Source organism: Pseudophryne corroboree, chromosome 11 (assembly GCF_028390025.1).
Source record: "Pseudophryne corroboree isolate aPseCor3 chromosome 11, aPseCor3.hap2, whole genome shotgun sequence".
Lineage (NCBI taxonomy): Eukaryota > Metazoa > Chordata > Amphibia > Anura > Myobatrachidae > Pseudophryne > Pseudophryne corroboree.
This window is the reverse complement of record NC_086454.1, coordinates 289,151,506-289,164,358: the sequence shown is the minus strand read 5'-3', so window position 1 is coordinate 289,164,358 and position 12,853 is coordinate 289,151,506. Positions and strand designations below refer to the sequence as shown.

General features: G+C 46.8%; 1 protein-coding gene across 2 annotated transcripts in view; it reads right to left on the bottom strand.

The window, feature by feature from the left end:
• Positions 1–12,853, bottom strand: part of DNAAF1 (dynein axonemal assembly factor 1) — a 99,002-nt gene that overhangs the window by 23,475 nt on the left and 62,674 nt on the right. For both annotated transcript variants that reach the window (XM_063945432.1, XM_063945433.1), the window contains exon 7: positions 6,512–6,675. In XM_063945432.1, coding sequence (XP_063801502.1) covers positions 6,512–6,675 — 164 coding nt within the window. The remainder of the gene's footprint in view (positions 1–6,511; positions 6,676–12,853) is intronic.

The following is a 12,853-nucleotide window of genomic DNA, read 5'->3' as shown; positions in this document are numbered from 1 at the left end:
GTCAATGAAAAAACAGGATTTTAATACCTACCGGTAAATCCTTTTCTCCTAGTCCGTAGAGGATGCTGGCGTCCACTACAGTACCATGGGGTATAGACGGTTCCGCAGGAGCCATGGGCACTTTAAGACTTTTCTAGAGTGTGAACTGGCTCCTCCCTCTATGCCCCTCCTCCAGACCTCAGTATAGGAACTGTGCCCAGGGAGACGGACATTTCAAGGAAAGGATTTACTTTAAAGTTAACGGTGAGATTTACACCAGCTCACACTTCAACCATGCCGCACAACATGGTATTAAACAAAACACATGCCAACAGCATGAACATTACATCAAACGTGTTAAAAACATTTTCAACAAAATAATAACTGCAGGTAAAGTACGCACTGGGTTGGGTGCCCAGCATCCTCTACGGACTAGGAGAAAAGGATTTACCGGTAGGTATTAAAATCCTGTTTTCTCATACGTCCTAGAGGATGCTGGGGTCCACTTCAGTACCATGGGGTTATACCAAAGCTCCAGAACGGACGGGAGAGTGCAGATGACCCTGCAGAACTGATTGACCAACCTGTAGGTCCTCAAGGTGTCAAACTTGTAAACTTAGTAAACGTGTTTGCCCTTGACCAAGTAGCTGCTCGGCAAAGTTGTAATGCCGAGACCCCCCGGGCAGCCGCCCAGGACGAGCCCACCTTTCCAGTAGAATGGGCAGTCACCGAATTCGTTAACGGCAATCCTGCCGCGGAATGAGCGTGCTTAATCGTACCTCTGATCCAGCGCGCAATAGTCTGCTTAGAAGCAGGACACCCAATCTTGTTGGGAGCATACAGGACAAACAGAGCCTCTGTTTTCCTTATCCGAGCCGTTCTAGCGACATAGATTCTCAAAGCCCCAACCACAGCTAGGGACTTTGAAGCAGCGATGGTGTCAGAAGCCACTGGCACCACAATAGGCTGGTTTATATGGAAAGAAAAAAACACTTTTGGAAGAAATTGTTGACGAGTTCGTAACTCAGCTCTATCTTCATGGAGAACCAAGTAAGGCTCTTGTGAGACAAGGCCTCTAACTCGGACACCCTTCTTGCGGATGCCAAGGCCAACAGCATGACCACTTTCCAAGTGAGAAATTTCAACTCAATCTCCTGGAGAGGTTCAAACCAATCTGATGGAAGGAATCGCAACACCACGTTAAGATCCCATGGTGCCACAGGAGGAACAAATGGAGGTTGGATGTGTAGCACCCCCTTCACGAATGTCTGAACTTCTGGAAGGGAGGCCAATTGTTTCTGAAAGAAAACGGACAAGGCCGAAATCTGGACCTTGATTGAACCAAATCGTAGGCCCGCATCCACACTCGTCTGGAGAAAATGGAGAAAACTTCCTAACTGAAACTGTTCCGTTGGAGTCTTCTTGGTTTCACACCAAGACACATATTTTCTCCAAATATGGCGTAATGTTTAGACGTTACTCCCTTCCTGGCCTGAATAAGAGTGGGAATGACTTCTTTTGGAATACCCTTTCGGGCTAGGATTCGGCGCTCAACAGCCATGCCGTCAAACGTAGCCGCGGTAAGTCTTGATACACGCACGGCCCCTGCTGCAGCAGGTCCTCGCGGAGAGATAAAGGCAGAGGATCTTCTATGAGCAACTCCTGAAGATCTGGACACCAAGCCCTCCTTGGCCAGTCTGGGACAATGAGGATCGCTCGAACTCCTGTTCTTCTTATAATTTTGAGAACTTTCGGAATGAGTGGAAGTGGAGGGAAGACATATACCGACTGAAACACCCACTGGGTCACTAGTGCATCCACTGCTATTGCTTGAGGGTCTCCTGACCTGGAACAATATGTCTGAAGCTTCTTGTTGCGACGAGATGCCATCATGTCTATTTGAGGAATTCCCCAAAGACCTGTCAACTCTGCGAAGACTTCTTGGTGGAGGCCCCACTCTCCTGGATGGAGATCGTGTCTGCTGAGGAAGTCTGCTTCCCAGTTGTCCACTCTCAGAATGAAAATTGCCGACAGAGCTTTTGCATGTCTTTCTGCCCAGAGGAGGATCTTTGACACCTCTGCCATTGCCGCTCTGCTTTTCGTTCCGCCCTGACGGTTTATGTACGCGACTGCTGTTACACTGTCCGACTGGATCTGTACGGGTTGATCTTGAAGAAGATGTACCGCTTGTAGAAGGCCTTTGTAAATGGCTCTCAACTCCAGAACGTTTATGTGAAGACAAGCTTCTTGACTTGACCATCTTCCTTGGAAGCTCTCCCTCTGTGTGACTGCTCCCCAGCCTCAGGGACTTGCATCCGTGGTCACCAGGATCCAGTCTTGAATCTAGAACCTGCGTCCATCTAGGAGGTGAAAACTGTGTAGCCACCACAGGAGCGAAATTCTGGCTTTGGATGACAGGATTATCCTCTGAAGCATGTGTAGATGGGATCCAGACCACTTGTCAAATAGGTCCCACTGGAATACTCTGGCATGGAATCGGCCAAACTGTATGGCCTCTTAGGCCGCTACCATCTTCCCCAACAACCGAATGCATTGATGAATCGACACTCTTGTTGGTTTCAGAATTTGTTTGACCATTCTCTGGATTTCCAGAGCTTTTTCTACTGGAAGAAATACCCTCTGTATTTCTGTGTCCAGTATCATCCCCAGAAAGGACAATCTTGTCGTCGGTTCCAATTGTAACTTTGGAAAACTTATGATCCAACCGTGATGTTGAAGTACTGTCAGGGAGAGTGCCATGTTCTGCACCAACTTTTCCCTGGATCTCGCTTTTATCAGGAGATCTTCCAGGTCAGGAATTATATTGATGCCTTGCTGTCGAAGGAGGACCATCATCTCCTGCCTTCACCTTGGTGAAAACTCTCGGTGCCATGGAAGGTCCGAACGGCAACGCCTGAAATTGGTAATGACAATTCTGTATTGCGAATCTCAGATAAGCTTGATGTGGAGGATAAATGGGAACGTGTAAGTAGGCATCTTTTATGTCTACTGACACCATGAAGTCCCCCTCCTCCAGACTGGAAACCACTGCCCTCAGAGATTCCATCTTGAACTAGAACCTTTGCAGGTAGAGATTCAGAGTATACAGGTTTAGAATCGGTATGACCGAGCCGACCGGCTTCAGAACCACGAATAGGGTTGCAATAAAACCCTTCTCCTTGTTGTAACAAGGGAACTAGGACAAAAACTTGATCCTTACACAATTTTTGTATTGCTGCTGCCACCACTTCCCTGTCTGGGATAGAAGCTGGTGAGGTCGATTTGAAAATACGGCCTGGGGAAATGTCTTGAAACTCCAGTTTGTACCCGTGGGACTATATTTGTATGACCCACGGGTCTAGGCCAGATTGAACCCAGAACTGACTGAAGAGTTTCAGACGTGCCCCCACCTGAGCGGACTCCCGCAAGGGAGCCCCAGCGTCTTGCTGAAGATTTGGCAGAAGCTGAGGTTAATTTCTGCTCCTGTGATCCTGGAGACACTGTGGACTTTATTTCCTTTTCCCCTTCCTTTTACCCACAAAGAAAGGGGAACCTTTACCCTTTTTTGTAATTTTTTGGCCGAAATAACTGCATCTGAGAGTGATGTGTTTTTTTTGCCGGCGCAGGGGCAATAGGCAAGAATGTCGACTTACCTGTGGTAGCCGCAGAAACTAAAGCATCCAGCCCATCTCCAAATAAGGACTTCCCTTAATACGGGAGAGCCTCCATATTCCTTTTGGAATCTGCGTCAGCATTCCATTGGCGAATCTACAATGCCCTCCGTGCTGAGATTGCCATGGTAGCGGCTCTTGATCCCAAGAGACCAATATCTTTCATGTACGCATCAGCGTCTTTGATATGACCTAACGTTAGGAGTATCTCGTCTCTATCTATTGAGTCAATGTCTGATGACAAGTTTTCTGACCACTTTTCAATAGCACCACTCACCCACGCACAGGCAATGGTAGGCCTGAGTAGTGTCCCATTGGCCACATCAATAGATTACAACGTAGTCTCCAACATGCGGTCTGCCGGCTCCTTAAGTGAAGCCGTCTCAGGCGCAGGGAGAGACACCTTTTTTCTTTAACCGTGATAGGGCACTGTCTAAAATGGGGGTTGACTCCCACCTTTTCCTGTCCTCTGAATGGAAAAAGCTACGCTGCCTGACTTCTTTTGGGAATCTGAAAATGTATTTTCGGGTTAAACCAGACTCCCTCCAAGAGACTGTTCAGCTCATGAGGTGGAGGGAAAGTTACATTACTTCTTTACTAAAGTAAGCCTGCTCCTGTGGTAAAGGAGGGGGCCCCGTAACTTCTAATACCTCCTTTATAGCTAAAAACATGTTTTTAATGTTTTTCGCTAATTTAGGACCTATTCCCCTGGAATCACTATTGTCGACACAGGAATCAGCATCCATGTCGGTATTATTTCATACTACTTGTGCAAATGTTTATGTGACCCAGAGGGGTCCCCTGTGGATGAAAGGCAGAAATATTAAAAATCACATCTTCAACAGATTATTTTCAGTTTTCTGCATGAGACTCAGACTTATCCAATCTCTTACTGATATGATTCACACTATCACGTAAATCTTTCACCCAGTCAGGCTCTTGGTGTCACATTACAACTCTGTGTCCCTAACATGGCTCCCACAGAGGAAGAGCTCCCTGCCTCAGACATGTCACACACGTGCACAAACACACCACAGACACTCCGGGGCTTATAGCGGACAGACCCACAGTAAAATCTGTCAGAGGGACACAGAAACGAATTGCCAGTCCACAAATCAGCGCTTAAATAAAAAAAACCTGTGTCGTGTACTTTGTACACAGAGACTTTTTGCACTATATATATTGTCAATAATAGGTTATAATACCACAATATACACTTTCCCCCCCTTTTTTCACTGTGATACTAAAATCATGAGTTGAGAGGAGGATCAGCGTTTCTTCTCTTGCTTTTTGCTGGAAGAAAATGGCGCTGAACAGGCTGCCTGAGGAAGAAGCCCCGCCCCCTGCAATGGCACATTTTTCCTCAGCAAACATGAGGTAATATTTATACTGGTGGGGGTGTAGGATTGTGCCACGGCCCAATATGCTTCCTTTTTGCCAGTCAGAGTAGGTTTTCATGCTCTCCAAGGCCCCCCCTCCCGCGCGCGCCCTGCTGTGCGCTGTGTATGGATAGCATGTCCGCGCAGGTTCCCGCTCGCTGTGCGGTACCTTGAGCCGTCACGATGACTGGAGGTCCCTCTTGCAGATCTCCGGTAATAATACTCACGCGTCTTCTGACTTCTGGCTCTGTTTGGGGGGTGACGGTGTGATGTGGGAGTGAGCGCATACCCGCAGCTAGTGTTCAGTTCCCTTCAGGAGCTAATGGTGTCCTGTCAGCAAAAAGCAGAGCCATGAACTATTCAGGAAGTTGGTTCCTACTTCTTCCCCCAAAGTCCCACGAAGCAGGGAGACTGTTGCCAGCAGTCTCCCTGAAAATAAAAAACCTAACATAAAGTCTTTCAGTGAAACTCAGTAGAGCTCCACTGGAGTGCGACCAGTCTGCCTGGGCACATTTTCTAAACTGAGGTCTGGAGGAGGGGCATAGAGGGAGGAGCCAGTTCACACTCTAGAAAAGTCTTAAAGTGCCCATGGCTCCTGGGGAACCGTCTATACCCCATGGTACTGACGTGGGCCCCAGCATCCTCTAGGACGTATGAGAAAAACAAATATTAGACTAATATTCTCTGGGGTAGCAAGCCCCTTTTCTAAGATCCTATTGGGTCTCCCTTACTTACATCACAAAATGTTATACTGGGCAGAGCTGTAGCATGGCAATAAAGCTCCCTGGAACATGTGACATCATGACTTAACAAAGAGAGGGCCAGGCCTCCATCGAGAGCAGGAAGTGGAGCTCCCAGCGAGCACCTCTCTGGACAATTTGCATGCTGCAGAATGCCACTCCAAGCACCCTGCAAGTCAAATACAGGTGCAACAAGGCAGCAAAAGTGCCACTCTCTCAGCCATGCACCCTAGGCAGCAGCACTGCTCGCACACTCCTAGTTAGAGCCCTGATGCTGGATAAAATATCCAGTCAGGTTGGAAAATTAGTGCTCATTCTTGTGCATAACATCCCTGGACTTCCATTAGTCACTGTGAAATGTGGAATAGTGTGGCAATGACCCTACTGCATGAAATAGCTCTTGCCACCCTTTATGACCTTTAGCCACCCATTGGCAGCTTGAATTAAATTATGTCTGAAATCAGGAATGTGTGATCATAGTCTTTGTACCCACTAACCACATCACAAATACAAACATCCTACTGACAATAAAGGCATAAGAATATTTGTTTCATGATGCATCTTATATCTAAGAGTCACCCAACTAGACTAGTAGGCTCAGGGTTTATTGTGGTTCCCTAGCTTCCCAGGGACCTCTTTTGTATGACAGCAATTTTCCTACAAATAAATAGATATAAAAGAAATGCAGTAAACCCTCTTCAAATAAATTCTTAGACATCACTATTTTGCATAAGCCCAATACCTCGCTGTTCCATCTCCTTCCTGTGTCTTTCTTCAGCTTGCCTCCTGATTTCAGATAATGCATCAATACTATCTTGGATCTTCTTTCTTTCTTTAGTCTCCCAGCGTTCTCTTTCCTTAATCTCAGCTTCCCGTCCTCCTTGGGCCCAGGCTTCTGCACATGCCCTGCAATAGTAACACATTACCTTGTTTACAGAATGGTAATAAAGACAGAAATCATATCATTCATTTACAAAATGCTTCAAAATGATTTCTGGAAGATTGCTAAGAGCTATTCCATATTTCAGATTACAATGTCACAAGACATGTGAGCAAAAGTGCCTATGACTTTATAGGACACATGAGTGTATTGGTAACATTTGTTTATTCCCTTAAATAAGTATTAAAATCCATTTCTCATACGTCCTAGAGGATGCTGGGGACGCTTAAAGAACCATGGTATAGACGGGATCCGCAGGAGACATGGGCACTTTAAGACTCTGAATGGGTGTGAACTGGCTCCTCCCTCTATGCCCCTCCTCCAGACTCCAGTTTAGATTATGTGCCCAGTGAGACTGGTCACACACATGGGAGCTCTACTGAGTTTCTCTGAAAAGACTTTATGTTAGGTTTATTATTTTCAGGGAGACCTGCTGGCAACAGGCTCCCTGCATCGTGGGACTGAGGGGAGAAAAGCAGACCTACTTCTGTGAGTTTCAAGGCTCTGCTTCTTTGGCTACTGGACACCATTAGCTCCAGAGGGTCTGATCGCCTAGATGCTCGTTCCCAGAGCCCGCCGTCACCCCCCTTGCAGAGCCAGAAGTCAGAAGACGGGTGAGTAGAAGAAGATCAGAAGACTTCAGTGACGGCTTTGAGGTACCGCACAGCGGGCATGCTGTGCGCCATGCTCCCACACACACAGGCACTGTAGGGTGCAGGACGCGGGGGGCGCCCTGGGCAGCATATAAATCCTCAACAGAGACTGGCAAACGAATATATATAATAAATATATAATGAATATATAATATAAATATATGTAAGAAATAGCGGGGCTGAAGCGCGCCATTAAGGAGGCGGGGCTTACCCCTCACACCTCATTTCAGCGCCATTTTCTCCTCACAGAGACGCTGGTCCTTCCATAACACTGCTGTACAGATCACAGTGAAAAACGAGGGGGGGGGGGGGGGGGCACAGTTGTTTGGTGCATTATAAGTTAAAAATAAAAAAGCACATTATATAATGAGTGCTGTGGAAATGAGCTGGTAAACTCCTTCTGTGTTTCCCTGACAGAATGTACTGGGGTCTATCCTTATAGCCAGTGTAATGTGTTTGGTACACGTGTGTCGGCATATCTGAAGCTGAGTGCTCTGCCACAAACGGCTGTGGGAATGACTCTGTCGGCACCGCCGACTCCTAATGGTACTTGGTACATGTGAATAAATGTCAACATGTCAGTAGATGTATGTTCTTCCCAAGAGAAAACTATATGGGAGACACAGACGTGTGGTGGTGACCCTGTCGGCACCAACAATATCTGACTGGGTAAAAATTGGCATGATAATGTGATGCATATCAGAAAGGGCTATACCTATATGTATATGTATGTATAGTAAGGTTTCATATGTCTGTGGCACGAACACAGACGTAGTAATATTTATGGAGGGTGTCATATTCATAGAATAGATTTCCAAGAAAAACAAAAGGGATTTTCCCACGCACTCTGCTGGCTGTTAGTAAGAAGAACTATATACTATGTAATAATAGAAAATGTAGAGCTCTTCGTTACATATGTTTTGCAAAAGATATGATAAGCCTCCAGGCCACTTCACGGCTGCTCTATTACTTGATGTCCCTAACTAAGCATAAGTCCAGGGCTTGGACCCCACAAAGTCGGCTCAGGCCCGACCACCCTAGGGCAGCACACCTGAAATACTAAAGTGTTAATATGTGTTAAGAAAGAAGCAGAAGCTATGGGTTAGAAAGTGCTACAGAAATAAGGGTGTTAATAAAATACTCAAAACAGTAATATTAGTGAAAAATTAGGAGTGTTACATAAGTGCTAAATAAATAATATGGCGTGCTGCAGTTCAGTGAGGCATAGATGGAGCCAGCATTAGGAGGGCATGCTGGGTCCTGTGGTGCCATATGGAGGATACAGGGGTGCCTCCAGGTCAGCTAGCTCTCAATCTGGATATGTTTTGTATGTGCCATTATCATGTGGCCATACATTAAGCAATTGTATGACCCATAGTGATTATTATTATTATTATTATTCTTATTATTATGCTGTGTGTGTTTGGGGAGTGGTACCCCTCAGGTCTGGTGTGACTGGGCTACCTTGGGGCAGCACGCCATATTATTTATTTAGCACTTATGTAGCTCTCCTAATTTTTCACTAATATTACTCTTTTGAGTATTTTATTAACACCCTTATTTCTGTAGCACTTTCTAACCCATAGCTTCTGCTTCTTTCTTAACACATATTAACACTTTAGTATTTCAGGTGTGCTGCCCTAGGGTGGTCGGGCCTGAGCCGACTTTGTGGGGTCCAAGCCCTGGACTTATGCTTAGTTAGGGACCTCCAGTAATAGAGCAGCCGTGAAGTGGCCTGGAGGCTTATCATATCTTTTGCAAAACATATGTAACGAAGAGCTCTACATTTTCTATTATTACATAGTATATAGTTCTTCTTACTAACAGCAAGCAGAGTGCGTGGGAAAATCCCTTTTGTTTTTCTTGTCTAGAGTAACCCCCTCCCGCAGCACCTGAGGATTGTTACCAGCTTGATTAGAGCAGTTTGCCACCATTTATTGTAGAATAGATTTCCCTCAGACCCCTCGCGATCTCATAAATGTTATTTTGCCCAGTTACTACTCCCGGAGATCGACACGAATACTGTTTCTTATGTCGACCATAATGTTTCCTGACTAGATCCACAAAATCGGCATTCAGTACATGTTTCATACACATTAAGAACGTATTAACGTCACTAGGGACCCTGCTGTTCCTGTCAAAAGGGATATTTATATACGAATTATATATATATATAGATATTTGTGTGTATAGGTGTATTTAAAGGTATATATATATGTATATATAAAAAAATGTATAATGAATGCTGAGGTAAAGTTATTCCTTCTCATGTGTTGAGCGGCCGTGACAAGATGTTTTCAAATCCTCAAGAGGATTCTGAGGGGTATATTTACTAAGCTCCCGATTTTGACCGAGATGGTGTTTTTTCTTAAAAGTGTCATCTCGGGAATTTACTAAACTCAAATCACGGCAGTGATGAGGGCATTCGTATTTTTGTTGAAGTCAAAGAAAAAAATTACGAATGAATACACCATCGCTCAAATACGCCTGTTATTTGGTAGAACTCGGTAATTTACTAAAATTTGTATTTCACAAACACTGCCGGCAATAGCCAAACACTGCCGTGAATAAATACAAATCGTAAAAAAAAGCAGTTTTCAAATAGACCTGCTTTTTTTTACCGTGTTCTGATAGGCATGCACGGATCCATGAGATCCGTGCATGTTTATCAGTGGGAAGGGGTGGGAAAGTGTTAAATGTAAGAAAAAAAAATGCGTGGGGTCCCCCCTCCTAAGCAAAACCAGCCTCCGGCTCTTTGAGCAGGTCCTGGTTGTCAAAATATGGGGGGGGAAATGACAGGGGTTCCCCCATATTTCATCAACCAGCACCGGGCTCTGCGCCTGGTCCTGGTGCAAAAAATACGGGGGACAAAAAGCGTAGGGGTCCCCCGTATTTTTTGCACCAGGACCAGGCGCAGAGCCCGGTGCTGGTTGATGAAATATGGGGGAACCCCTGTCATTTTTCCCCCCATATTTTGACAACCAGGACCGGCTCAAAGAGCCCGAGGCTGGTTTTGCTTAGGAGGGGGGACCCCACGCATTTTTATTTTTAACACTTTATTTTTTTTTACGAAAGGTGCACAATGAAGCCCTGCACGGATCTCACAGATCCGGCCGAGATTCATTGTGTTAATGTCGGCAGTGTTTTACTATTCACTCCCGTAAAACACTGCCAATAAATACGAATTACATCGACATCGGAAAACACGAAAATGCAGAATACGACAGCATAGTAAATTAGTCGTAATAAATTCAAAAAGTTGCAATTTCATACATTCGATGTCATTCGTGTTTGAACTTTAACCTCATTCTGAAAATTACGAATTTTAGTAAATATACCCCTGAGTGTTTATTCTTTTCCCGCCGTGGATAGAATAAAGTGAGAGTCACCCCCTGTTCTGCACGGGGCCCTGTCACAAAGGATCGTATGCAGGAAGATATGTGATACTCTAATTATGTGTCCGCGTGTACGTTGATTATACTTGCATTACGTGCGCATGGGGGAGTAGTTGTATGCAGGGTACTCCTTAAGTTGGGTCATATCTATAACATTGCAGCAGACTGCCGTGCGACCACAAGGGATATAGGACTCTTGGGTTCGCGGGCCAATTCCATGGCGGTCTCGACTAGGAGGGCGTTGTGGATTCACCAATGGAATGCTGAGGCTGACTCCAAGAAGAACTGGAGTCTCTTCCCTATGAAGGTGAAACCTGGTTTGGGGATGGCTTTGTCTCGGCAGATACCACTGGTAAGTCTACTTTCTTGCCCTATGTTCCCTCACAACGGTTGGGGACGCATTATAGTAGGATGCAGTCATTTCGACCGAATAGATACGGATTTCCCTTTCTTTGCAGGTAGAGGAAGGTGAAAAGGTAAGAGGTCAGCAGTCTTTTCAAGTTCACAGACGCAGAAATCATCCTCTGTTTCTGCCACATCCACCGCATGACGCTGGGTCTATCTTGCGGGAGCCCACACCGGTGGGACCACGTACAATACTCTTCAGTCAGTCCTGAAACGGACATAGACCAGTGAGTTTAAGAATAGAGGGGCAGATCTTAAACAGCAAGCTTATTAAACATTAGTTTTAAGAGGAGAAGTCGGGTTCCTGCAGAGCTCCGGCCAGCAACACAATAAAATAAACCCCTGAGCTAACTTTGGGGGCCCACCTGCAAGGAAACAATCCCCTAAGCCCTGCTACATCACCCTGCACCCGGAGGTCGAGGCTGCGGAATCAGGGAGGCCCTGCGTTGCCCCCTGCGGATTGCGGCCTACCTCCGCCCCAGAAGCCGGGGCCTCGATTTTAGAGTGGAGCCGTCGGTCCGTTGGACCTGGTGCGGCGATTCTGCGGACCCCCTCCCCCACCTGAGCGGCGCTCCCTGGCACCCAAGAACTCATCCATCAGGCACTGACCCTCACAGGAGACCGGCGACCGGACAATCTGCGGGAGGTGAGAGCCGGGACGCGTGTGACTGGTGGCCGGCGGCCATCTTGTGGTTGGCGCCGCCCGGACTTTAAGTTCTGCTTTGCCGATCCCCGGCCTCTCCGGGCGCCTGCCCTCCGACCCCCACCTTCAACATCTTCACAAGACAGATCTCCCCCCCTCACTGGCGGGGATTAACGACCCGGGGACCTCCGGAGGATCCGTGTCTCATTTACAGGCGGCGGCCATCTTGTGACTGGCACAACTCTCTCCTCACTCCATAGCTAGAAATGGCTGTAACTCTAGCTCCCTCTTGTGGCGACTTTTAGATTAGACAACTCACAGCCACTATAAATATATTTCTATACTTCTGCCTATTCTCATGTCTCCTGTTTAGCGGCCGGAGGGGAGTCATCATATTACACCTTGAAACAACAGGTGCGAACTTTAACAGCCCTGCCGCCATCTGCCCGGAGGCTTTCACCCTGCAGAGAGCTGACCCTGCACCCCTGCTGGAATAGGTGCTGCTGCGATCACCTCTATCTCGGAACCTGCTACCTACTGCTGTGACCCCTGAGGTACCCAGATACTCTCTCGGCTGGGAGACCCCCTCTTATTCTGTTTGCTGCAGGATTACTACACTTGGGAGCTGCTTTGCCCACTACCCCTGGGCCACACACCGTGTTGATTATTTCAGCCACTCCTATCACTATAAAACCAGCTCTCCCCCTACTGCCTTCTGGCATATCCGACTCTCCGGCTGATGGCTTCGCTCCACCTGCTCCACCCATAAACCCATGCCGGCTCCTACACCTGTGTGACATTTCTCCTCGCCCATGTGCGCTGTTCACGGACTGATGCCTACCGGTCCTGAGCCATTACTCGTTGGGATGTAACCTGTTATACTTCCCCTTTTTTTTTTCCTCTCCATGTGACCTCATTATAGCCTGCTCCTTGCGTGAGGCGACTCCTACTGTATAAATCAGTCCTCCGTTGCCCGCTTATTTTTATGGAAAAATTTCTCATACCCACCCCGATGTCAATTGCCCAACCCGAGGCGATACTGTGTGGA